Source organism: Balaenoptera physalus (genome assembly GCF_965194825.1).
Source record: "Balaenoptera physalus genome assembly, chromosome: 3".
NCBI classification, from domain to species: Eukaryota; Metazoa; Chordata; class Mammalia; order Artiodactyla; family Balaenopteridae; genus Balaenoptera; species Balaenoptera physalus.
This window is the reverse complement of record NC_138890.1, coordinates 3,597,069-3,623,173: the sequence shown is the minus strand read 5'-3', so window position 1 is coordinate 3,623,173 and position 26,105 is coordinate 3,597,069. Positions and strand designations below refer to the sequence as shown.

Below are 26,105 nucleotides of genomic sequence, written 5' to 3'. Positions count from 1 at the left end.
GTTCTTTGCCTCTTGAGGCTTCTGGTGGCCACCGGCATTCCTTGGCTTGTGGCCGCGTCACTGCAGTCTTTGCATCCGTGGTCTCATCGCCTCCTCCTCTCCTGTGTGTCTGTAATCTCTCTGTCTCCCTCTGATAAGGCACGAGAGTACATTTAGGGCCCACCCGAGATAATCCAGACTAATCTCCCCAGCTAGAGGTCTTTAACGTAATCCCATCTGCAAAGGCCCTTTTGCCAGGAAGGTAACATACAGTTTCCAGGGATTAGGACATGAGCGTAGCCATTGTTAAGCCAACCACAGAGCTGCCGAAAGGGACAGAAATGCTCCGAGCTACTTTGAGCCACCAAGGACCCCTCATAGTAAGGACACGGGTGTGTCAGGGAGCCCCCCAGCCTCATGAGCAGCACTGAGAAGCCCAACCACATGGAGTCCAGGCATCTGCCCTCGTATGTTTCTCTCCGTGGATCCACCCTCACTGCCCACCTACCTTCCACTGCCACACTCCCGGGATTGCACTTCTGGTTCCGGCCACCAGCAGAAACGGACCAGCTTTCTCTGAATTTCTGGGAGAGCGAGTATGATTGGCTCAGACATCCACTCAGCCAGTCATCCTTGGCCTGGGGCGGGCGGTCCCTGCCGTCTATAGCAGGTGCTGAGGGCCCACTCTTGTAGGGGGCGGCTCCAGACAAGGAGTATGGACCCACTGTGGCTCCAAAAAGTGCCTAGAACAGCCCAAAGCCATCCTGCTTCTCTTGGGGTGACGTTGCTCACCCTTGAGCTGATCCAGTCTGCATCACTCAACACCCTCGGGGTACCCTTGACCTCACTCCATGTCCAAGTTCCTGGGGCAGGTCTCCCCAGAACCCCCGTGTATTTATAACCTGTCTGCACTAGCCTGGTGCTGAGGGAATGCTGGCAGCCAGAAGCATTTATGGATTGAACAGAAAGGACCTCTAGGGGCGATGCCCAGCCCGCCCCCTGCTCCCCTGGGAACCTGCCTCCTGGGCGGGCCCCAGGCTTGCCAGTCACCGTCCCCTGGGAAGGCTCATTGGGAGCCCAGTGCACGTGGGATGCAGCAGAACAGGGAACATGCCTGCCGCTCGGGCGCGTCCCCGGAAGACGGTTCCAGGGCTCAACTGCTCCTAGTGGGTCGGCTCCTCCCCCCTGCAGACGGGTGTCCTGCATTCGGTGGAGGAGGGTACGGGGCCCCAGACAGCACTGGGGGTCCCTTAGGGGGTCGCTCGTGTCCTGTGTCCAGGTCCAGGGTCACACGCCCCACGTGGCCCCTCATCCAGGCCACGCGGTGTTTGCCCAGGCCCCTGGGCCACCTGCCATGCTGGTGGGCTTTGGGGTGGGGTGCTGTCCCCAGAGGTGGAGTGGAGCTGGTAAGAGGAGGCACGGGAGGGACCGTGACAGCAGAAGTCCGCGGCCGTGGTCAGCAGTCCCAGACCCTCGCCGTGCGCACCGTCGCAGGTGCCGAGGGCAGCTCCTCCGGGGAATGTGCCGTTTCGTGTCACTGCTTATGAATCGTTGGCGGGGGGAGGCGGCGCTGATGTCCTTGGCGAGGCCGCACCGTTGATTTCCTGTTTGGGAGGCTCCGGCTCCCAGAGAGCCTGCGGACGCGGGCTGTGCAGAGCCCACGGCGCTCGGCCGAGAGCGGCCACCTGTGCCCTCCCAGCCACCACGCTGGGTGGTGTTTGCTTTTTTTAAAAATTGAGATGTAATTCACATCCCATAAAATTCTCTCTCTTAAAGGTGGAGAGCTCGGTGGCTTTGGGTACAGTCACAGCATTGTGCAACCGTCACCACAGTCAAATTCCAGAACATTCCATCACCCCAGAAAGCAGCGCTGTGCCCATTAGCAGTCACTCCCTATCCCCCTCCCCCAGCCCGTAGCAACCACTGACTTGCTTCCTGTCTCTGGATTTGCCTGTTCTGGACGTTTCACAGAAATGGAATCACAGGGACTTCCCTGGCGGTCCAGTGGTTAAGCCTCCGCGCTTCTGCTGCAGGGGGCGCGGGTTCCATCCCTGGTCTGGGAACTAAGATCCCACAAGCCGTGTGGCCAAAAAAAAAAAAAAAAAAAAGAAATGGAATCCTGCACCGCACGATTCCCGTCCCAACTTGTCTTGTGAACTTAGGAAGATGGCCCCGTGGGCAACTCGGACGGGCGGCGTCACATCCGTGCCTCTAGCTGGGAATGAGTCCGGCTGTGGCGGCTTAGAGAGTCCTTAGAAGTCGAATTGTGAATGCTTCCCACTTGTAGCTTTGCGTTTTCACTCTCTTTTTGCTAACTATACTTCATGAGGAAACTTTGTCATGAGTGGAAGATGCGAGTCGCTTGCCATGTTGAGAAGCTACCCGTAAGAGTTACTGTGGTGGAATAGGTATTATTTATGAAGCTCTATCCAGCTCTGGAGGCGCCGAGCTTGGGGGGCGGCCCTCCTGTTCTCCCACTCTTAGAAGTGAGAGCGCCTACGAGGAAGAGAGGCCAGCACCAAACCGAGCCTTCCTCCTGGAGGAATTTGGGGTTGAGCGGGGTCAAAGCGGCGCGCCTGCTTTCTGTGACCCGCCGTCGGCCACAGCACATTCCCGGGCCCTCGCAGAGCATCCCGCCTGCTGCCGGGGGGCTCTGCCCCAGTCCCTCACCTCGTTGCCCAGAGCGTGGGGAACCCGAAGCTTCCCAAGAGAACCATTCTGCTCCCGCCATTAACTTCGTTAACAGCCGTAGTACCGTCATCCATCGAGGCAAAGGCACTTCCAGTTGGGACTTCCCTGGCGGTCCAGTGGTTAGGACTTCGCGCTTCCACTGCAGGGGGCATGGGTTTGATCCCTGGTCGGGGAACTAGGATCCCACACACGGTGTGTGGCGTGGCCAAAAAAAGCCTGGTTAGAAGATAACGGCCTTGTTTTATTTGCCACTGTTTGTGCTGAGTGCTTTTTATCTCTTACCTCACTTAATCCACACAGAGGTCTCACTAGGCAGCTACTGTATTTTACAGATAAGGTTAGATTAGCTCAGCGGTTCTCAGTCGGGCTGTTCCTGCCCCAGGGGATGAAGCTCAGCAGTGTCTGGGGACATCTGTGGCTGTCACACTGGGAGGGCTCTTGGCATCCAGTGGGCGGGGCCAGGGAGGCTGCTGCACACCCCCCAGTGCCTGGGACGGCCCCCCAGAGGATGACCGGTCCCGGTGTCAGCAGCACCAAATGGGAGAGGCTGGATTGGATACACGTTTCCCAGTCCGTCTGGAGCTTTGCCCGTTCTCTGATCCTCGATTAATTCCTGGACCGGAGCCCAACCTGTGGAGAGTTGGGAATCACTGACCAACCCCCCTTTTTCCATCCTCTTGTGTGCTATTTCTTTTTATTTATTTATTTATTTATTTATTTTGGCTGCGCCAGGTCTTAGTCGCGGCACGTGGGATCTTTAGTTGCGGCATGCGGACTTCTTAGTTGTGGCATGTATATGGGATCTAGTTCCCCAAGCAGGGATCCAACCCGGGCCCCCTGCATTGGGAGCGTGGAGTCTTACCCACTGGACCACCAGGGAAGTCCCATTGTGCGCTATTTCTTCAGTAACTGAGGCTAAGACATTCAGCACTAACATCTCAGGTGGAATTGCCTGCTGCTTCTGCTGGCGGGTGTAACCCAGGGTCCGTGGCTTCTCTGGGGAGGGGTGTGCCGTCAGGGTGCTGTAGAAGCAGGAGGAACCAGCCGGACCCAGCCCCAGGGAGCCACGGGGAGTCAGGGCCCGAGGCCGGTCCCGCCCGAGTCCCTCGCCCCGACCCTGGCAAGGGCGCCCATTCTGGTTTTCCTCTCTTCCTCCCAAGGGATGCCCTACGGCAGCCGAGAGAACTCCCTCCTCTACTCCGAGATCCCCAGGAAGGTCCGGAAGGAAGCGCTGCTGCTCCTGTCCTGGAAGCAGATGCTGGATCACTTCCAGGTGAGCCGTGGGAGTCGGGCCCTCCCGGTGGGCAAGGCAGGCGGGCGCACGGCAGCCCCTTCTTCGGCCTCACTCAGCTTCCTTGGGCCCTGCACCCACCCCACCCCCCGAGGGGGGTCCCAGCCCGTCCCCTGCTTAACGGTAGCCCCTCGGAGAGGAGCGCCTGGCCCTGGACCCCTGTGCCACGCCCGCCTCCTCCCTTCGGTGCACACCCAAGCCCCAGCGTGTAGCTTGTGGTGACAGCTCCCTTCAGAAGCACGTCTTCCTCTTAAATGCCTCACCAACGGCTGCAAGTGACTTGGGCCGAGACCCTTTTATAGAAGTTTAGCTAATAATGGATGTCGCCCAAAGTCACCTCGCTTCCAGAGGGGGAGATGGCCGGTGAGCGGCGAGAGTGCTTTGTGCACTGGTGTATGTTAATTTACTTTTGATCAAAAATAAAATGTGACAGTACGCAGGGGAGGGAACCCGTGCAGCCCCTCTCTCTTTTGCCTGTCCCCTGTCCCAAGCTGACCAACTCCTGTTTACATGGCTTTCCTCGCAGCGTGGGGCTCATTTTGCTTTGGATTCTGCTCTTTAAAAATGCATTTCTGGGAATTCCCTGGCGGTCCAGTGGTTAGGACTCCGCGCTTCTACTGCAGGGGGCGCAGGTTCGATCCCTGGTTGGAGAACTAAGATCATGCATGCCACGCAGCGCAGCCAAAAAAAAAAAAAAAAAAAATTAATAAATTAAAAAAATAAAAATAAAAATGTATTTCTTCCCTTTAACGTTCCTCTGAATTTCCACATCATCTTCAGAATTCTTCTTGGGGCAGCTGCATATGGTGTCCACCATAGTTTACCTGCCCGCCCTGCCCAAGGTCAGGCGTTAGGGTGGTCAGGCGTGGACTCTGCCCCACCCCTACCCATGCCAAGAGCAGGAACGGCTGGTGGTGGGTGGTTCAGCTCGAATGCTCTCGCAGGAAGGGGCTGTGACCCGGGAGGGAGGGCGGGGGTCTGTAGGGTGTAGGGTGGCCCTGAGGGCGGAGGAGGGCCTCGTCTGTCTTAGAGCGATTTGGTGGGGGGCGGTGAGGAGGCTGGAACTACAGGTGAGCCCCGCAGCCCTGCCAGTCTGTGCCGCTCTGTGGCCAGGGTGCTGGGGCCTCCAGCTGCTGATGCCGGTGTTCCGCCCCGCCCCCCCGGCCCCGCCCAATGTGTCCCCAGGCCACGCCCCACCATGGGGTCTACTCCCGGGAAGAGGAACTCCTGCGGGAGCGGAAGCGCCTGGGCGTTTTCGGCATCACCTCCTATGACTTCCACGGCGAGAGCGGACTCTTCCTCTTCCAGGCCAGCAACAGTCTCTTTCACTGCCGGGACGGCGGCAAGAACGGCTTCATGGTGAGCCCCGCTCACTGGTGGGGGGGACGGGGCAGGTGGCGGCCTCCTGACCCCCTGAGCTGGGTCTCTGTGTGTCCCCAGGTGTCCCCCATGAAGCCCCTGGAAATCAAGACCCAGTGTTCCGGGCCCCGGATGGACCCCAAGATCTGCCCCGCCGACCCCGCCTTCTTCTCCTTCATCAACAACAGCGACCTGTGGGTGGCCAACATCGAGACGGGCGAGGAGCAGCGGCTGACCTTCTGCCACAAGGGTGAGGCCGGGCGGAGGGCGCCGGGAGGAGGGCGGGGCGGACGGGAACCGCACCCCTGGTGTGGTCTGTCCTCACAGCCACCAGTCCAGCTTCTAGAAAGACTCCCGCCCCCGTCACTGTGCTCCCCGCCGGACCACCAGGCGCCTTCCCAGACCGTGATCTCACGGCCCCCCTCCCGTGGCTTCCCCTCTGGCCCCACGGAGAGTCCAGCTGCCTGGCTCAGGGTCTTCCTCCGCGTGAATCGCCCCGGCCACTGGGGCCTGGCCTCTGTGCCGGACACTGGTGCGCCTCTGCTCCCCTCAGCCCCTCCTGCCTCCGCTGTCCTGTCCCCGCGCCATGCTTCCAGCCCAGAACTCACCAGAGCCGGCCTGCCCCTCAGGCCCCTGCGTGCCGACAGTGACATCATCACCCCTGTGCAGATGTATCTGCAGGACTGCACGGGTTGTGGCCTCCGACCCCGATCCCTGCCTCCTGTCCTGCCCCAAGGCCCTGGTGCCCTCTCACTAAACCTCACTGAGCTTCTCAGCCAGGGGCGACTGGGGTACTGGCCATGTGCCGAGACATTTTCAGCTGCCCCAGTGAGGTGAGGGGGCTCCTGGCACCTAGTGGGTGCGGCCAGGGAGGCTGCTGCACACCCCACAGCGCCCAGGATGCCCCCACAGAGAACGGTCCGGCCCCGATGTCAGCCGTGCCAGCGGAGAAGCCCTGCTCTAAACCAGACTCCTCGCCTCTTGCCTGGCCCCCTCCCCCTCCAGGCTTGTCCAGTGTCCTTGACGACCCCAGATCCGCGGGTGTAGCCACCTTCGTCATCCAGGAAGAATTTGACCGCTTCACTGGCTACTGGTGGTGTCCCACAGCCTCCTGGGAGGGTAAGCGCCTTTCTGTTTTTAGAAACACTTCTGCAGACACTTCTTCTGTTAGCAGAAGCACAGTGTACATGCTAGTCTGCTCTTTGCTCTTTTCATTTAAGATAAACCTCAGCAACCTTCCCATCAACATCCGTGTCTCAGTCCTTTGAGGCTGCTGTGACAGAATACCACAGCCAGGGCGGCTTATAAACAGCAGACATTTATTTCTCACTGTTGCCAGGGCTGGGAGTCCAAGTCCAAGGCAGATTCGGTGTCTGGTGAGGGCCTCTTCCTTGTTCATGGATGCTGTCGTATCACCCTGTCCTCACATGGTAAAGGGGCAGGGAGCTCTCTGGGGTTCCTTTTTATAAGGGCACTGATCCCCTTCACGAGGGCTCCACCCTCGTGACCTAATCACCTCCCAGTACATCACACTGGGGGGTAGGGTCTAACATTTGAATTCTGTGGAGACACAGACATTCAGTCCATTGCAGTCAGCGCCCAGAGAATCCTTTAACTGTGGATGTCCTGGGGGCATGGACGTACCACAGTTTATTTAAGAAGCCCACACTGATGGGCACTTTGGTTGTTGCCAGTTTCCCGTTTTGGTTTTGCTTTGGTGTTGTAAACAATACTGCAGCAAAATCTTCGTACATTTATCCTCGTGACCTCCTGGGAGTATGTTAATGGTCCTCAGCCAGGGGTGGTTCTGCCCCACCCCCCCACGCCCAGGGGACACTGGGCAGCGTCTGGGGACATCTGTGGTTGTCACGACTGGGGGTGTTCCCGGCACCGAGGGGGTGGGGGCCAGGGGTGCTGCTCCACACCCCACCCCAGGGTGGCCCCCCCGCAGAGAATGAGCCGGCCCTAATGTCCGCAGCACCAAGTATCGAAAATGCTGCCTTAGAGAAAATTCCCAGCTGTAAGAGAGATGAATTGAAGCTACATGCATCTTAAAGCTTGACGGATTTTGCCAACAAGTTAGAAAGAAGCCAGATCAGCAGGCCCCTTTGTATCTGTTTTTCTGTGCTGTGCGTGAGGCGAGGGTGTCTTATCTCCCCTGTGCAGTGGACCAAAGTCCGTTTCCTGAGCGCGGGGAGAGTCGTTTCTCGGGGTGCGTGAGTACCACCACACCCTCTGCTGCACGAGCGGGGGGGCCAGGCCTCCGCTGCGCATAGGGTCCTCCCTGGCCTTAGCGCCTCGCTGTGCGCCAGTGGGCGAGTGGCCACGCAAGCCAGGATCCCGGGGACCAGGCACTGGCCATCCACCGCCGCGGCCGAGTGCCACCCCATCTGTTAGTCCCCCCTGCCTTTATGTCAAAATCGATTTGAAAAGAAAACTTCATGGTCCTACCATGAATAGAAGCTAGGCATGAAAACTGTGCAACGGAGAGAAACCAGCGCCAAACATTCTAGCCGGCACCCAGGAAAAGGGTGACTTGCCAGCGTCAGGCGCCTAAGGGCTGCTGGTACTGCCGAGACGGGGCCGGGATCGGCACGTTTCTGGGGAGGACGCCGCACGCGCTCCCCCTTCGTCTGGGCCGGGGTCTTTCACCACCGCAGCGCTGTGTGTGCCTGTGGTCTGTGTCTCTGGGGAAGAGGGCTCCAGGTCAGGAGTCAGGGTCCTGGGTCAGGTCACTCAGCTTGTGACTCTGCGCGCCTGAAGCAGGAGACCATCCACCCTTCGACTTCCGGCCTGTAAAGTGGAGTCTCTCCCCCTCGGCCCTGTGGACACGGAGGCTGGCTCATTCTCTGTGGGGGGCCGTGGTGACCCAGTGTGTCACCTGAGTTGTGATGGCCACACGTGTCCCCAGACATTGCCACATGGCCCCTGGTTGCCATCCACTGGTCTCAATGACATCAAGATACTCACTCTGCTCTTCTTAACAGCTCAGAACCCCTCAGATAGAGCCCCTGAATGCTGAGGCCAGGGGACGTTCACCCCGCTTGCTGTAGCGCCACTCATGGCATGCGCCCGTGGAGCTACACGACCATGGCAACCCAAGAGGGTCTTTCCTGGCCAGAAAACTCAGGGCCTCGGAACGACCCATGCCCAGTGGACAGACATAGAAATAGAAGCCCGTAGCGCTGAGTCTGAGCTGCAGCACTTCCGCTGCCTCAGCCCTGTGGCCGCCAGCGCCCCATAGAGCAGGTGTGGAGACCTGAAGGCAGGGTGGGCTTGGCCGAGGTCGGCGGGTGTCATTGGTCCGTCCTAGTGAGTCAGGTGAGGGTACAGGAAGCAGATGGGGACCCTTCTCGGCAGGCGAAGAAGGAGCAGCCGTGGGCTCCGTGCCCTTGATGTTGGCATTGCCAGTCCCCACGCCCCTTGCTAGGCTGTCAGCTCCCGGTGATTCGCTTACTTCTCATGACAACTTTCACTGTACCCCTTCTTGAGCCCTGCCCCAAGTGCTAGTCTGCTCGGGCGGCCGTGACCACGTCCCACAGATGGGGCAGCTCAGACGTCACAGCCTGGAGGCTGGACGTCTGAGATGGAGGTGTCGGCAGGTTTGGCTTCTTCCGAGGCCTCTCTCCTCAGCTTGCAGACGGCTGCCGTCTCCCCTTGTCCACACGTGGTCTTCCCTCTGTGTGTCTGTGTCCTAACCTCTTTCTATAGGAACAGCAGTCATACTGTATCAGGGCCACCCTCAGGGCCGCATTTTAACCAAATCACCTCTTTAAAGACCCCCATCTCCAAATACAGTCCCGATCTGAGGTCCAGGGGTTGAGACTTGAATGTAGGAATTGGGTGGGCGTGTGGTTCAGCCCGTAAGTCCCCACGTGGCCATCTCCCTTGCCTTCCTGTGCTGGGAAGAGCTCCGTTCTTGCTCCGGTTTTACAGGGAAGGAAATCGAGGCCCCAGGAGGACATGTGACTGGCTTCAGGCCTAGTACACAGCAGAGCTGGGTTTCCAGCCCCAGGGACCATCCTTGTCTGGGCCCTGCCATGGCAGAGCAGAGTCCCCGTGTGGGCAGGGGGGTGCGGGGCGGCAGAGGCGACGCCCGGCACCCTCAGCAGCTGCCCCGCCCCCTCCCAGGTTCCGAAGGCTGCAAGACGCTGCGGATCCTGTACGAGGAGGTGGACGAGTCCGAGGTGGAGGTCATTCACGTGCCCTCTCCCGCGCTAGAGGAGAGGAAGACGGACTCCTACCGGTACCCCAGGACAGGTGAGGGCCCAGGACACGTGAGGGCGGCTCGGCGGTGGTCTGAAGCCTCACAGAACACGGTGAGGCACCAACCAGGACGGGCCCACAAGACCCAGACAGGGATGGACCCGGAGAAGCAGGCTGCACGCGGGAACAACAGCCAGGCCAGCGCCACCGTCAGCGGTGACTGGTGTCCTGCCTCGGGGCCCAGGAGACAGTAGGAGCCCTGCGGAGGCAGTGGGAGGTGTGGGCCCCCTCCGGGGACGCATCACACACTCACTGCCTTGTGAGAATACAGGGTTTGCCCAGAAATACAGGGAAGTCCCAGAAATCTACCAATTCTTTTTTTTTTTTTTAATTTTATTTATTTATTTATTTATTCATTTTTGGCTGTGTTGGGTCTTCGTTTCTGTGCGAGGGCTTTCTCTAGTTGCGGCAAGTGGGGGCCGCTCTTCATCGCGGTGCGCGGGCCTCTCACTGTCGCGGCCTCTCTTGTTGTGGAGCACAGGCTCCAGACGCGCAGGCTCAGTAGTTGTGGCTCACGGGCCCAGTTGCTCCGCGGCATGTGGGATCTTCCCAGACCAGGGCTCGAACCCGTGTGCCCTGCATTAGCAGGCAGATTCTCAACCACTGCGCCACCAGGGAAGCCCTACCAATTCTTAAACGTGGCTCGAATCATTTAAAAGTACTTAGCGGGACTTCCCTGGCGGTCCAGTGGTTAAGACTCCACGCTTCCACTGCAGGGGGCACGGGTTCAATCTCTGGTCGGGGAACTAAGATCCCGCATGCCACACGTGGCACGGCCAATTAAAAAAAAAAAAAAAAGACTTAGCCACACAAAATACGTGTGCAGGCCAGGTTCAGCATCTTCGGGACCTCCGTGGAAGCCTACGACAGACTCGTTCTCGGTAACTGTGGGCCATGCTAGGCAGAGCCTTCCTAGGGAAACTTGCAGTCCCTGGTATGAATGGGGAAGCCGGTCCTTCCCTTCCCCTGTTGGAGAGACGAGGAAACAGAGGCACCGAGACATTACTTGCTGAGCCACGGGGGCCAGAGTTGAGATCCGTCGTAGGAATAACAGGGGCCTGAACCAAATCCCACCCTGGAGGGCATGTCTCGGTCACCCCAGCCTATAGGCTACCTGCCTCCCGACAGCTGAAGACTGGCTGTGTTGCTGGGACACGGGCCACCTTTCTGCATCATTGGTGCTTTTGTTACGGGCGTGTGCTGTCTTTGCAGCCGGCATTCAAGCTCTCCAGTGGCAGGGAGGCATCTTCCCCGTGTTCGTGTCCCCCTCACGGCCCTCCCAGCAGCCCAGGCCTGACCTATGTTCTTAGACAGCAAAGTTGTTGCCACGTCACTGTCGGGACTGAGGTCCAGGCCCAAAGTCAGACAGTCCTACCTGGGGGACTTTGTGCCTGGGCCAGAGAGGGTGACGCACCTACAGAGAGACCTTTGGCCACCTGGCGCCTTCCTCCCCTCCCCCCACGCCGGCTGTGTCACTGCCTGTGAGGGTCACCCCCCCAGCCGCCGCCCCTAACACCTGCTCTCAGCCCTCTTGGCGACACTTGCTAGATCCACCTCGCTTTCGTTTCTGCAGGTAGCAAGAATCCCAAGATCGCCTTGAAACTGGCCGAGTTTCAGACCGACAGTCAGGGCAAGGTAAGAGGGGCCTGGGAGCCCGGGAGAAGCTTCTGGATGAGGAGAGGAGGGCCGGGGTGTGCGCTGGGAGACGGTCCGGAGGCCGCTCGCCCCCATTGCATGGCAGGTGCTTCTCTTGGCCAACTGAACCCGAAGAGGCTCTGCCCGGAGCCCCGGCTTCCGGGCTGGGCCCTGCTGCCCGTCACTCTGAACCTGGACTCCGAGATGGGGAGTGGTGAGCCCGGCCCCACCTGCCTCCAGGTGGCCCCGAGGCGAGCGTGAGCTTTGAGCAGAGGCCCCGCAGGGGTTGGGCTGCGCAGGAGGGCGGTGGCTCGCAGAGCTTCCAGAACAGAGAGCTCAGAGGGGTGGGGAGCAGTTGCCTGGGGCACCCCGACCTCAGACCAGGGGTGCCCCACCCCAGCCTCTGGGCAGCTCCTCACATATCACTTCACCGGCCCCATCAGTGTTCTGCATCCTTCCCTCTGTCAGCTGGTCATCGTCGCGGACAAGGTTCCTCAGGGCCCCACAGCCAGGAGGGCAGAGGAGGCTAGGGGGAGAAGGGCGGTAGGGATGCCCAGCCCCACGTGGGGATGTCAGAGGGCGACGCCCCTCGCAGCAGAGGTTGGAGCAGGCAGACGAGCCGGGAAGCCCCTGCGTATGTTTGCCGAAATGGCTTCTCGTGTAATGTTTCATAAAAAAAGCGTGAGATTAAATACACCTGTTTTCATGATTGAGGGGGATGGTTTTTGGTTTGGGCATGATTAGGCCCTAACCAAACCCCTTCTGCACTCTTGACCAGAACATTCTGGCAGATTCTACAGGGATCTGTCCTAAGTGGCTTTGCCAAGCCCCCAGCTGTTGCAAATGGTTACTGGCCCCGTCGGATGGGCAGGGTCCTGAGGCGGCCGTGGGTTTTGCCCACTGAACAGGCAGCTGGGGCAGGCGGGGGTTGGTGGCGAGCCTGGGTGTGGGCCGTGCTGAGCCCCTGCCCGCCTCTCTCCTTTCGCCCCTCCCGGGGAGACGCCCTGCCAGCCCCGTGTCACCTCCAGGAAGCTGCAGCGGCCAGAGGCTGGGTCTTACCCAAGGCCACCTGGCTCTTCAGTGACACCCCAGGCCAGAGCCCTTGGTTTCCAGGCAACAGGCTGTCATAGCAAAGTACCACTGGGAGGTTTAAGCCACTGAAGTTCTTCATCTCCAGGTTCTGGAGGCTAAAGGTCCAAAATCAAGGCGTCGACAGGGCTGGCTCCTTCTGAGGCCTTGAGGGAAGGTCTGTTCCAGGCAGCCCCCCTTGGCTTGGAGACAGCTGCCTGCTCCCTGTGTCTCGTCACAAGACGTTCTCTGCCTGTGTGGTGCCTCTGTCCCTTTTTATAAGGACACCCGTCCTGTTAGTTTGGCCCCCCCCCACCCCAGTACGACCTCATCTGAACTAGTTACAACTGCGACCACCCCGTTTCCAAATAAGGCCCCCTTCTGAGGTACCAGGAGTTAGGGCTCCAACATGTGGAGCTGGGGGGGACACAGTGCCCCCCAACAGTGGCTGTCTCCTCCTGGGCAGCACATGGCCAGGCCGGACTGTGACCCGGGTCTGCTTTGCCTTTAGATTGTGTCGACGCAGGAGAAGGAGCTGGTGCAGCCCTTCAGCACGCTCTTCCCGAAGGTGGAGTACATCGCCAGGGCCGGCTGGACGCGCGACGGCAAATAGTGAGTGTCTCCCTCACAAGGTAGAAGGTGTCCCTTCGCAGTCATTTTCTAACCCTTCTGCCCAAGTTGGGACAGACACCTCTAAACCAGGGCCCCAAACCACCACCCGGGGGCCAAATCCAGCCCGCTGCCCGTTACCGTACAGCCCACAAACCAAGAATGGCTTGTCTGTTTTTCAGTGATGCAGGGGGAGATCCAAAGAAGAGTATTTTGGGGACTTCCCTGGTGGTGCAGTGGTGAGGTCTCCGTGCTTCCACTGCAGGGGGTGCGGGTTCGATCCCTGGTCGGGGAACTAAGGTCCCACATGCCGCCCAGCACGACTGGGGGGGAAAAAAAGTTAAGAAACTGTCCACTTAGAGTAAAATATGAAACAAAGGATAAATAAAGGCCGAGGACTTGGCAGAAGTCGGCCAGGTTTACAAATGATGTGAGGTGTTTTCAGAACAAGCTGGATTGCGCAGTTCTGTCAGCACCCCCGTCGCTCCCTGAGCGGGCGTGCCGGCCAGGGACCCTTTGCGTGCTGCAGGGTCACCTGCTCAGGTGTCGGTGAGGTCGGCAAAGGAGGCGCCATTCCGATCAAACACAAGTGTGGATAGGGGGCCGTCGGGCCCTGGCTGGCCTCCGCTGGCCCCTGAGGTGCCGGCCCTCTCTTGTCTTGCCCCCCAGTGCCTGGGCCATGTTCCTGGACCGGCCGCAGCAGCGGCTCCAGCTCGTCCTCCTGCCCCCGGCCCTGTTCATCCCCACCACCGAGAACGAGGAGCAGCGGGCAGCCTTCGCTAGAGCCGTGCCCAGGAACGTCCAGCCGCACGTGGTGTACGAGGAGGTCACCGACGTGTGGATCAACGTAAGGGCGGGGGCGTGTGCCCCGCGTCCCCGCCCCCAGGTCCCCAGCTGGGCAGGGGCTGGCGATGTGGAGAAGCCAGCTCAGGAGGGAGAGTCGGCGGGGTCTGACCTCTAGCCAGGCTGTCGGAGCCTCCCCTTTCTCAAAGGGATGTGTGCCGCCAGCCCCCGCTTCTGACGCGTCCTCTCTCTCTCTCTCTCTCTCTCTGCCCGGACAGGTTCACGACATCTTCTATCCCTTCCCCCAACCAGAGGGAGAGGACGAACTCTGCTTCATCCGCGCCAACGAGTGCAAGACCGGCTTCTGCCACTTGTACAAAGTCACCGCTGTTTTGAAGCCCCGCGGCTACGACTGGACCCAGCCCTTCAGCCCCGGGGAAGGTGAGCAACCCTGACTAACACCTTGCTCATCGCCTGTGGTTCAAGCCTGTGGTTTGTTCCCTGGTCCCGCCCCAGAGGGAGCGGGTGCCAATGACTAAGAGGCCGGCCTTTCCCAGCGCCATTCCTGGTCTGGCAGGGTTATCACAGCCAGCTCCCGGCGTATTCAGGCGGCAGTATTTATTGAGCACCGACTACATGCCAGGCCCTTTGCACACCAAGTCTGTGCTGTCTGGCTCTTTACAGGAAAAGCTGCCCCACCCTAGGTGCGGGGGTATCACTGTAGGAAGAGAAAAGTGAAGACCTCTGCTCTGGTGGAGGAGGCAGGCATCATCCAAATACAGTGAAAAGAGGCCAGGAGGCCAGGGGCACAGCAGTGGATAACGTGCCACAGAGCAGAGACCGGGTGGAGGCGGAGGCAGCCGCAACACAGTGCTCCAGGCCGAGGGACACGCCTTGCAAAGGCCCTGGGGCAGGGCTGGGCCTGGCGTGTTGGAGGGACAGCCAGGAGGCCTGTGTGTCTGGAGCAGAGTGAGCAATGAGGAGAGAGGGAGGAGGGGAGGGCAGGGAGGGGACGGACAGGTCTTGCAGGGCCTCGTGGGCCACGGGGAGGACTAGGGCTTTTACCGTTGACCTTCGGCCGGTTTAGAATGATTCTTGTGGCTGTTCATGGAGCAGAGCCTGAGGGAGTGGGGAGGTGACAAAGTTGGGGTCAGGCAGTGGGGCTGAGCTGACTCTGCTGTAGATCCAGGTGGGCCCGATTCTGGATGTACTTGACTGCTGAGCTGACGTGGTGGATTGCACTGGGGTCTGAGAGAGAGAGAGAGGGATGGCGTGGACGTCTGAAAGGGTTTTGGAGTTCCAGTCTGAGACGGAAAGACTCTGAGGGGACAGTTCAGGAGAGAACTATTGAGTTGGGTTTTGGACGTGTTCAAGTTGAAGCTCCGTGCAGGTTCCAGGGACCAGGGTGGATCCGCGGTGGGAACGTGGGCGTCCTCACACACGGATGGCATCTCAGCCTGGGGACAGGCTGGGGCACCAAGGGCGGAGCCTGGGTCGGGAGGGTGTGGTCTGAGTGCCAAGCCAGGGCTCTCCGAGCTTGGAGCAGGGTCTCCCCGGCACTGCGGACATCAGGGCCAGGTCACTCTCTGGGGGGTGTCCCGGGCCCTGCGGGGTGTGGAGCAGCCTCCCTGCCGCCACCCACTCGATGCCAGGAGCGCCCCCATCGTGACAGCCACAGAGGACCCCAGACACCATCCAGTGTCCCCTAGGTGTGGGACTGTCCTGGATGAGCTGCAGGGCTTCGAGGCTGTGCCCGCTGAGGAGCCTGAGGCCGCCACAGTGTGGAGACGGTCACCCGAGGGAGGGGGTATCCGGGGGGCTCAGGCACCGCAGGAGCCCGAGGGTCAGGAACAGATGAAGCCACAAGCTGCCGAGGCCTCCGGTGAGATGGGGACCAAGGAGTGACCACCGTCTGGGCGTGTTGTCCTTCAGGGTTGAGCGCGGCCGTCACAGGCCAGCTGAGCCGTCTCAGAGATGCTCGTCAGCGTTTGCTTTTCTGTTTGTCTGGAAACGCCCTCGCCTTGGAGACTTCACTGGAGCAATCCTCATCCTCCCTCTTGAAACGGGCAGCCAGGAGCTCTCGTTCTGCCTGGTGGCTGTTGAGTGGAGCGCACGGCAGGTGCCCCCAGGGGACCCCTGCCTTTGAGGTGGGCCCTGCTGGTTTCCCCTCCGCCCTGTGGCGCCCCGACTGCATCCTCTCCACCGCCCTGCCTCAAGGCCTCCGCCTGCTGCAGGCGACTGAACGGTCCAGAAGGCGAGGCGAAGGGGTGGGTTCCTTAAGGGCGTCCCGGCCGAGTGGGAGGGCGGTCAGGAGGCTGGGGGACCCGGTCAGGAGGAGTGTGTCCAGGTGACACAGGCGGCTCCCCAGCGGGGGGCCGGGAAGGGAGGAGGGAGGGGCCTGGCATGGTCGGCGGGACCCTCTGGGCCGTGAGCAGCGTGGGCTTGAGCCCGGAAGACGACTGAGGACAGTCAGAGCGAGTGGGAGCAAGGCAGGGGGACCCGCAGGCTGAGCCATCGCCCAGGCCTCCTGGGGGCCTCCTGGGGGCAGCAGGAGAATTGAGGGCACAGAGACTGTGGACTGGGGGCAGGCGTGTCGGCAGGGCCAGCCCCAGGGGAGGCCTGTGCGGCTGGGCTCCCTGCCTGGGCCCAGCAGAGTGGGTGTCAGCAAAGGCGTGAGTGGGCATGAAGTGGCGCATCCGGCCCCCGGTGGGTGAAGGGCGGAGGAACAGCCCTCCCTCCCGGGTCTCCTTGTGACAAGTCACTCGGCCCAGGTCTCTGCACTGGAAGTTCCTGACTGTGCAGCCCTGTGGGTCTGTGCGGGGACATCTGTCCCTCCCTAGGTGACGTTGGCAGTAGTTTGCTTCAGGTCCAAGAGGACAGAAAACAATTTTAGGGGCTTCCCTGGTGGCGCAGTGGTTAAGAATCTGCCTGCCAATGCAGGGGACATGGGTTCGAGCCCTGGTCCGGGAAGATCCCACATGCTGCGGAGCAGCTAAGCCTGTGCACCACAACTACTGAAGCCCGCGCACCTACAGCACATGCTCCGCAACAAAGAGAAGCCACCGCAGTGAGAAGCCCGCGCACTGCAACGAAGAGTAGCCCCTGCTCGCCGCAACTAGAGAAAGCCCATGTGCAGCAACAAAGACCCAACATAGCCAATAAATAAATAAATAAATAAATATTTTTTTAAAAAAAGGAAAGAAAACAATTTTAGCCAGCGCTCATAAACTGTCTTAATAATTTCTAATACGTGGCAAGACACATTCCGTATTGTTATTTACCTGGTAAAAATTCAAAAGCGAGCCCTACCCACCAGAAAACCTCCTGTAACTCCACTGAGTCTTTGCTCAGCCCCAGAGGTTAATCAGGATCTGGTTCCCAACATGTCCTAAGCGGTCACAGGTCCAGGGCATGGAAGACCTACCCACCAAAAAACCTCCTGTAACTCCACTGAGCCTTTGCTCAGCCCTAGAGTTTAATCAAGATCTGGTTATGTGGCCTAAGCGGTCACAGGTCCAGGGCATGGAAGGTGGCGGTTTGACCTGAAGGATTCTAAAATTGGGTGCTTATTTTTTTTGGCTGCATGGCATACGGGATCTTAGTTCCCAAACCAGCCATTGAACCCGCGCCACCTGCAGAGGAAGCACAGAGTCTTTACCACTGGACTACCAGGGAAGTCCTGGAAATTGGGTGCTTTTGATTAAAATGCAGATCCCTGGTTTTTCTGGGGAAATGCTGGCGCCCCATCCACATGGTGGGAACCCCGCACCTCGCTCCCTGGGCCGTGGTGTGGCGGGTCCCTGTACCATCCCTGGGGCCCAGCCGGTGTACCCGCCCATCACCTGGCTGCCTGGGCTCCGCAGAGAATTTGTTGTGTGCTTTGAGTCCCCATCATAGCTTCCCGGGCCCCCTTCACCTCTTTTCCTTTCTTCCAGATGAATTTAAATGCCCCATCAAGGAGGAGATCACACTGACCAGCGGCGAATGGGAGGTTTTGGCCAGGCACGGCTCCAAGGTACCCGAGTCTCCATGCATGCTTGTACACGCATATGTGCACAGACACAATGCACACGCGCTCCCGCCACCTCCAGACCCCGCGGGCCTGTGGCTTCTCTCTCCGCTCCCCACCCCCGGCCACTCCCTCCTGCTCTGCACACCAAGGGCCACGTGGGCTGTGCTTCCCACCAGCTGGAGACCCTGGGTCCAGGAAGCAGGCTGTCCTGAGCATCCTTTGTCGGATCCTGGTGGGTGAGGCCCAGCCCATTCTCAGTGCCACCTGGAGCATTCACTTAGCCTCCGTCCACTCCTTGAAGCCACCTGTCCCCAGGACAGCAGTCTGTGAGTCTGTGGGACACTGGTCGTGCCCACCATAGAACTGTCCCGCAGCTTCCGACGGGGGCCCACCCCCATGCCTGCCCCGGGAGGTTCGGGAACAAAAGATGCAGCTGCAGGGCTGAGAGGTGTACCTTCCACTCCCCGACCCAGATGCTCCATCATAAAAGCGTGGTGACCAGAGTATCTTCACCGGGGCCCAGGCCTACAGAATTCCAGATTTTACAGAGACCCCTTCATCAGACCTCCTGGATCCCTACCTCACACCAGCATAAAGGCCTCCTGGACCAAAAACTTAGACGGAAAAAACTAAACCATACAAATAACCAGGAGGAGATGTAGGCCAACCCTTTAAAAGCTGAGAGGTGGGCCGCCCGTGTGCTGCCCAGGGCTGCCAAGAGAAGGGGGCCAGGCACCCCTGGGCAGCGCGGCCAGGTGACGTGGCTCGGCCTTTCTGGGGTGCAGAGGCGGCATCTGTTACAGCGTCAACCCACGTCTCATCCGACCCGGCAGCCCCAGGTCTAGGCGTGGACCTTACGAGGCCGCCCCAGGGCACACTCGAGAGGTTAACGCGCACGTGTACTTTGCTGTGCTCTTCATACAGTGGGAAGTAGTGGTTAGAAAACACTCGAGCAAGAGAAAAGTGTCATTGCTGGGTTCTGGTTCTGTAGGTAACCGTGTCCGTTCCCGTATGACCACACCTGGCCCTACTCAGCCGCTCTGCCGTGGTTGAACCTCACTGGAGGCCCCTCGCTAGCTGGGTGCTGAGACTCAGTTTCCTCACCTGTGAGATGGGACCATCAGATAGCGCTGGTCCTCTCCACAGCAGTTTCTCCCTCGGCGCCGTGGACGCTCGGGGCCAGAGATGGGCACTGTGGGTGTGGAACAGCCTCCCTGGCCCCCACCCTGGGGGTGGCAACCACAGATGTGTCCAGAGGCTGCCAAACGTCCCTGGGGGGCAGAACAGCCCTGGCTGAGGACCCTGCTTTAAAGTACTTTGACGCCCTCAGCGTAGCATCTGGCAGACACACAACACAGTATTAAAACCTTTCTCTAGGGACTGCCCTGGCGGTCCAGTGGTTAGGACTCGGCGCTTTCACTGCCGAGGGCCTGGGTTCAGTCCCTGCTCAGGGAACTAAGATCCCACAAGCCGTGTAGTGCGGCCAAAAAAAACAAAACCCAAAACCTTTCTTTAACGTGAAAGTTTTACCCTCTGCACACCTTATCTTTTTACCCAGAAATTTTCTTTAAAAAAAAAGCATTTTAAGAATTAAAAAGGGAAAGAGGGCCCTCTGCCGCTGCCACGACCACCACGGCCGCATGCTCCGTGTGGCCTGTGCCATGGCCCCGGGCCTCGGTGGGTCCCCCGCCTGGAGATCCTCCTTCCCGCCTGCGTATCTTCTCACATGGTCCTTGTGACAACACCAGCGCACAACTTAACTACGTGTGGTGTGGGGTTTTCCCACGACCTCCTCCATTTCTAGAAAACCTGCATTTATTTTTCAAGGACAGTGACAGTGAACACATCAGTGTTTGTTGTAAAAATTGAATCGTTCTGAATAATCCCCTTCCATCCTCACCCCAGACCCCTGTGACCTCCCCACTCCGCCTCAGAGGTGACCACGGGGGGAGATCACTGCAGATCTTTCCTATTTGCACACGTCTCCACAGGAGTATCATAATGTTAGAGGATGTATAGGGCTTTTTTAGGCAGTGCAGCTTTATGTGGCCGCGGAGGACCGTGCCGTAACTATGGAACCAGTCCGTCTTGGGCATTCAGGGTGTCACCTCTCTTTAGTCTGAAGAACACTTGGAGCATCTTTGTGCCTTCGTTTTGAACTCACCTCTCCGGTGGAGTCCTCAGGAGCAATTCCCAGGGGTGTAATCGCCGGTTCAGAGGATGTGCCTTTCTGCAGTGCCTCTTTAAGCGTCTGTGCGGCGCGGTCAGCCCCAGCAAGGCAGTGCCTCTTCCCGGCCCCGGAGCAAGCTTCCTTCCTGCTCCTCCTGAGGACACTGCCTAAGAACCACGCCGGGGGCCTGGTGGGCGCTCCCCCAGGAAACCGGTGGGGCAGGGGGTTACCACTGCTTAACCCTGAGCACCGGGGCTGTCCCCACTGGGGGCCAGGGCCGGGGCCGCGCAGGCCCACAACAGGCCCTCCCTCAGCCTCTGTCCCAGCGCTGGGGCCTCAGCCCCCCTCAGCGGCTGCTCTGGGTCTGCCTGGAAGGAGCTGTCCGGACCTGGAGTTCTGATTCCAAGTCACACCGGAGAACACGCAGTTAGCCCAGCCCTAGTGGGGTCTGCTCCTGCCCCACGGGGTCTGTGAAGCCTCCCAGACAGGTCTCCAGCCGGCGGGCTCGAGCCAGCTCGGGGAGAACGGGTGCCCTGTCCACAGAACGCTGGGCCCTCCCTGGGGGTGGGGAGGGCGGCCCTGTCACCAAGAGCCCCCGTGCCCCCGCAGATCTGGGTCAACGAGGAGACGAAGCTGGTGTACTTCCAAGGCACGAAGGACACACCCCTGGAGCACCACCTCTACGTGGTCAGCTACGAGTCGGCCGGCGAGATCGTGCGCCTCACCATGCCCGGCTTCTCCCACAGCTGCTCCATGAGCCAGGTGGGCACCTCCCTGATGCTCCCTCCCTTGGAACATTCTAGAACATCAGGCAGCATTCTGGAACATGAGCACAGGGCTACCCCCATCCCGGGCAAGCAGCCGGTGGCCGTTTGCTGGCTGCAGAACCAGCAAGATGGGCACGCTCTGGCGTCGGGCAGGTCTGGCTCTGACCCCCACCCCCGCTGGGTCCAGCGGCCTCCGCCTGGGGACCCCTGGCCAGGGGACAGTCTTCTCTCGCCTCAGTCTGCTTATCTGCAAGGCGGGGCTGGTGGTAGCAGCAGCAGAGTTAGGGGAACACACCACATGGGGTGAAGATGGCATGTGGTTGATGCAGGTGGCGGGCGAGCAGGGAGGGGGAGGGGGAGGCGCCCCGCGGTCTCAGCACCCCGTCCCGCCCGCAGAACTTCGACATGTTCATCAGCCACTACAGCAGCGTGGGCACGCCGCCCTGCGTGCACGTCTACAAGCTGAGCGGCCCCGATGACGACCCCCTGCACAAGCAGCCCCGGTTCTGGGCCAGCATGATGGAGGCGGCCAGTGAGTAGCCCCAGGCCCCCGGGCCCTTGAGCAAGTCCTTCCCCTTGGGAGCCCCAGCTTGCTCGTCGTGGGCCTGGTAAATAAGGCAGGTGAGAGGGGGCCATCTGGGCGAGCGCAAGGCATCGAGCGGTGCGACCCCAGAGTGGGTTGAGTGTGACCACAGGCCCCGAACTGTCCTGTGGGCCCCCCGACACAGTCTCTGGTTTCTGTGCTGCTGTTATGCATGGAGCACATACTCAGTGCAGGAGCCGACTCTGCCAGACGGATGGGGTCCCTACATGGGGCACCCTCGTCCTCAGGGGCGGCCATCTCCAAGGGCGCCTGTGCAGAGCAGACGCTCCAAAGCCTTCGTTTGTGGAAGGAGCCGGGGGTCGGTCACGAGGGGCCTCGGGGAGCACGAGGCAGCTTGTCAGTTTGTCCAGGAGCCTCCAGGGTGGCCAGGACTCTGCCCGGCTGACCCCGGGTTCCAATTCTGGCTGCGGAAGCGAAGGCAAGTCAGCTTATCTCTCTGAAATGTTTCCTTATCTACGGAACGGTCCAGTGGCAGCCCGTGGGATGTAAACCAAGCGCTCACGTAGCGCCCAGCTCATAGGAAGCGCTCACTAAAGAGGACGCCCTTCCCTGAACCCAGCCCTGCCACTTGCAGATTTCTAGAACATTGTAGGAAATAGGAATCCCTGGAGTTTGGGGTGTGTTTTATGGGCTGGAAAGCAGTTTGTCACATCACCGCCCCCGAAAGCTGAATAAGTAGGCAGCCCCCTCCATCTGACGGCTCAGTCCCTGACTCTCCCCATGTCACCATGGATGTGACAGCGTGGGAACTCTGGCCCTGGTTCACAGAAGAGGAAACTGAGGGAAGGGAGGGGCCTGCCAAGGCACCCAGCACAGCCAGTGGGGCAGCAATGGGGGCGCGGGTGCCCCGATGCCCAGCCCCGGGCGTGCAGGCAGGCGGACGGGGGCACCGCTGCCCCAAAAGTCCACTCTCGCCGTATTTGTGGGCCACATCTGTGAGAAGCTGGCAAGCTGGCCCGTGGGCCAACTCTGGCCACGTCTAGTCATTTCGGCATCACCTGTGGCGGCTTTGGGGCTGCAGCAGCAGCAGAGTCAAGTACCGTCAGCCCCTCCCTAGCCACAGGTTCCGCATGCATGGATGCAGCCAACCGCAGAGCGTTCCAAAAAGAAAAACTTGAGTTGTGCGTGGCAACTATTTACATAGCACTTGCATCGTATTTACAACTATTTACATAACATTTGGTATGAGGTATTATAAGTAACCTAGAGGTGGCTTAAAGCACGCGGGAGGGTGTGCATAGGTTATATGCAAATACTATGCTATTTCATACGAGGGGCTTGAGCATCGGCAGGTTTTGGTATCTGAGGAGCGCCCTAGAACCAATCCCCCGAGGACACAGAGGGACGAGTGTGGTTACAACCCAGAGACACACGATGGTTCTTCTGCGTGTAAAGCCAAAAATACTTACTACTTAGCCTTTTACAGTAAATATTTGCAGACCCCTGACCTACATCACTATTTACTTATTTTCCTCTTAAACCGACACCCTGTTTAACCTAAATGAACTTAAAGGAAGAGTTGTCTTCACCACTGGATTGGAAAACCAGTGTTGCTTTGCAAAGATACAGGTAACCATGAAAATCAGAGAGAGCCCCCTCCCCGCCATAAAACTGGCCGTTAATCAAATCCCAGCGCTGTCGTCACCTCCGTACTAGATGAGCCAGTGTCGTACTAGATGAGCTCTGGAGTTGGTTCCGGCCAGACTGTGGCCTGGCCCGAGCCGGCTCACAGGGTGCAGGGTCACTTCCGCCCTCAGCCTCTGATTTTAACTGTCGGGCAGCGCAGGAGATGGGGTGCCTCCGGTCCACCCTCTGGGGCTGGGGGAGTGTGGGCGTCGGCCAGACGTGGGCCCCGCTTCGAGGTGGGCTTCCCGGGCCTGCCCTGGCCTAGCCCGGCCCTCAGAGCCACAGCCGCTCTGTCTCCGCAGGCTGCCCCCCGGATTACGTGCCCCCGGAAATCTTCCATTTCCACACGCGCTCGGATGTGCAGCTCTACGGCATGATCTACAAGCCGCACGCCGTGCAGCCAGGGAAGAAGCACCCCACCGTCCTCTTCGTGTACGGAGGCCCGCAGGTGGGCGCTGCCCTGCTCCCCACACCCTCCTCCCTCCACCAGTGCCCCTCCCCATCCCCACTGACCACGCAGGGTCCTTGGGGGCCCCTGGCTCTCTGCACACCCCACCCTCCGGCACAGCCACCCTTTCACCTGCTAATACTCCCGTGTCCCTCTGGGAAGCCCCCCTAAACCCGGCGTGTGTGTCTGGGCCACCTGCCCAGCAGTGACCCACTCTCACCCCTGGTCGCCAGCTTGGGGACAGAGGTGGCCAAGGGCCCTGGGCCCAGCTCTCTGAGAAGGGGACAGGCCAGGCAGGCCGGTTGGCAAGCAGGTCCATCTAAGAGGGAGGTTCTCTGCTGGAGGTGGTCTGTCCCCCAGGTGGTACTTGGCGATGTCTGGGGACATTTGTAGTTGTCGCAGCTGGGGTGGGCGACGCTCCTGGCGTCTAGTGGGTAGAGGCCTCGGATGCTGTCAACACCCTGCAGCCAGCGGGATGCCCCCACCCCCAGAGGACAATAAGGCCCCGAACCTTCATCGTGCCAAGTAAGGGACTAGCGTAAGTGACATTACTTGGGGAACACACTGCCCGCCACCCCCGGCAGTTTTTGTGTCTGTTTTTAGAGAGAACTGAGGGTAGAAAAGAAAGAGGCTGAAGAAATAAGGGAGTAATTCCACAGAGGGCCTGGGGCAGAGGCCCTGGCCGAGAAGGGAGCCTGGCTGGGGCCTTCCTCTCTGTAGCACATCCCAAGCACAAGGCCTGGTGCACAGTGGGCCCCCATCTGACCTTCCCCTCCCCCCACGTCCACAACCTGCCCGGGGCCATCCATAGCCTTCACGATAGAGCACAGGCCCCGTCTTCAGGCTGTAAGCCCCCGTCCCGTCCCGCTGGCGTCTCGCCCATCTAGCCCATCCTTCTGGTGTTGTATTTCTCACACTCGCCTCGTCTCGCCTTCCCCACAGGTGCAGCTGGTCAATAACTCCTTCAAAGGAATCAAGTATTTGCGGCTTAACACTCTGGCGTCTCTGGGCTACGCCGTGGTCGTGATTGACGGCAGGGGCTCCTGTCAGCGAGGGCTCCGATTTGAAGGGGCCCTGAAAAACCAAATGGTAACATCTCTCCTCAGTCCCTTCCTGTGTGGTGAAGGGGGACCTGGGGCTTGGGGGTGGCCCTGGGGCACCTTCATCAAGGGCAGTCCTGGCCAGGATGTCAGTCATAAGTGGGGCGGCCTTTGGAACCAGAGAGAACATCCACTGTGTTGCTCAGCTCTGAGCTGGGCCTGCGGGGAGACAGGTAGACACACGCCCCACCTGGTGCCCAAAACCCAGATGCAGCCAGACACGTCAGTATAGGCCTGATCAGCAGGAAGTCCCAAGGGTTGGGCAAGACAGGCACTGGTGGCTGTGGAGGCGGTGCTGATGGTGGTGATGGTGATGGTGGTGGTGGTGAGAATAACGATAGTGATCGTGATGCGGATGTTGACGGTGGTGATGGTGATGAGGCTGATAATGTTAGTGATGGCGGTGGTGATGCTGATGATGATGGTGATGAAGATGGAGATGGTGGTGATGAGGAGGATGACGGTGATGAGGATGATGACGGTGATGAGGACGTTGATGGTGGTGGTGATGGTGATGCTGGCGGTGGTGGTGATGACGGTGATGAGGACATTGACGGCGGTGGTGGTGGTGATGATGGTGCTGGCGGTGGTGGTGCTGGTGATGACGGTGATGACACCAGCTGTTCATCAAGCCTCAGCATACGCCAGGCCTCAGAGTACAGGACACTCAGCATCTCGTTTCATCCTCACACCCACTGTAGACTCGGTCCTATTCATGTCAACGTCCTCCTTTTGGGGATGAGGAAACTGAGGCCCAGAGAAGGGACATGGCTTTCTCAGAGTGAGCCAGGGGATGGCGGGGCAGGGTTGGTGCCAGGCCGGTCTGACCGCCACCCCAGACAGCAGATTTGCATGGGGCCTGGAGAGAGGGGTAGCTTCCAGAGAGCTGCTTTTGATCCAAGAGGAAGAGGGCTCCCTGCGAGGGAAGAGGTGGGACAGCAGGGCACGTGCCTGGGAAGAGGCCACTGAGAGGTGCCTGGCCTCGTCCCCCAGGGCCAGGTGGAGATCGAGGACCAGGTGGAGGGCTTGCACTTCGTGGCCGAGAAGTACGGCTTCATTGACCTGAGCCGGGTTGCCATCCATGGCTGGTCCTACGGAGGCTTCCTCTCGCTCATGGGGCTGATCCACAAGCCCCAGGTGTTCAAGGTGGGTCCTGCCCCCACCTCCTCTCTCCTGTCTGCCAGCGCCCACCCGTGCCCCTTGGAGCCCGCCCCCCCGGGGGAGGCATCTTGGCAGGGGCCTTGCCACGTGGCTGTTTCTCCCCGCAGCAGCCCCATGGGGCCGAGCCCCCCTCCTCATTGCCCGCCACTGCTGACCCCAGGATGGCGTCCGGCTGCACAAAACCCCGCCAGCAGCTCTCTGTGGGAGGCTGAGCCCGGGACCCCGGCCTCGGATGGGCAGAGGTGGGGCATGGTGTGAAGAGCGTCGGGGGAGGGGCCCCCAGGCCGGCGGCACTGTCAGGGCACCGCGGGGCGGCGATGAGGAGGCGGAGGCGGCAGGAAGGCAGTGGGCCCAGGGAGGGGCCGATCCCGGCCCCGGCGCGCTCGTTCAGCTCACCCACCCTCCCGAGACAATGCACGGTCCACAGGGGAGACACATCTGAGGGCCCCTCCCCTGCCAGCCCCCGTGTGCATGCCCGCTCCTCACGTCCTCCGGGGGAGGCCCCGGGACAGCCGGCCAAGCGCAGGCTCCCAGGA

General features: G+C 60.0%; 1 protein-coding gene across 4 annotated transcripts in view; it reads left to right on the top strand.

Annotated features, from left to right (window-relative positions):
* The window catches only part of DPP9 (dipeptidyl peptidase 9), a 44,235-nt gene that overhangs the window by 9,539 nt on the left and 8,591 nt on the right, over window positions 1-26,105 (top strand). The window contains exons 5-20 of one of the 4 annotated variants that reach the window (XM_082456917.1): window positions 3,831-3,943; window positions 5,147-5,320; window positions 5,402-5,570; window positions 6,326-6,439; window positions 9,452-9,580; window positions 11,160-11,221; window positions 12,801-12,901; window positions 13,568-13,745; window positions 13,960-14,122; window positions 17,617-17,696; window positions 20,473-20,625; window positions 21,027-21,162; window positions 23,163-23,308; window positions 24,251-24,397; window positions 25,402-25,554; window positions 25,680-25,811. In XM_082456917.1, coding sequence (XP_082313043.1) covers window positions 3,831-3,943; window positions 5,147-5,320; window positions 5,402-5,570; window positions 6,326-6,439; window positions 9,452-9,580; window positions 11,160-11,221; window positions 12,801-12,901; window positions 13,568-13,745; window positions 13,960-14,122; window positions 17,617-17,696; window positions 20,473-20,625; window positions 21,027-21,162; window positions 23,163-23,308; window positions 24,251-24,397; window positions 25,402-25,554; window positions 25,680-25,781 — 2,120 coding nt within the window. In that variant the 3' untranslated portion in view covers window positions 25,782-25,811. Of the gene's footprint in view, window positions 1-3,830; window positions 3,944-5,146; window positions 5,321-5,401; window positions 5,571-6,325; window positions 6,440-9,451; window positions 9,581-11,159; window positions 11,222-12,800; window positions 12,902-13,567; window positions 13,746-13,959; window positions 14,123-16,621; window positions 16,865-17,616; window positions 17,697-20,472; window positions 20,626-21,026; window positions 21,163-23,162; window positions 23,309-24,250; window positions 24,398-25,401; window positions 25,555-25,676; window positions 25,812-26,105 lie in introns of those variants that run through there. The other 3 variants (XM_082456916.1, XM_082456915.1, XM_082456918.1) reach the window with 3 other exon arrangements.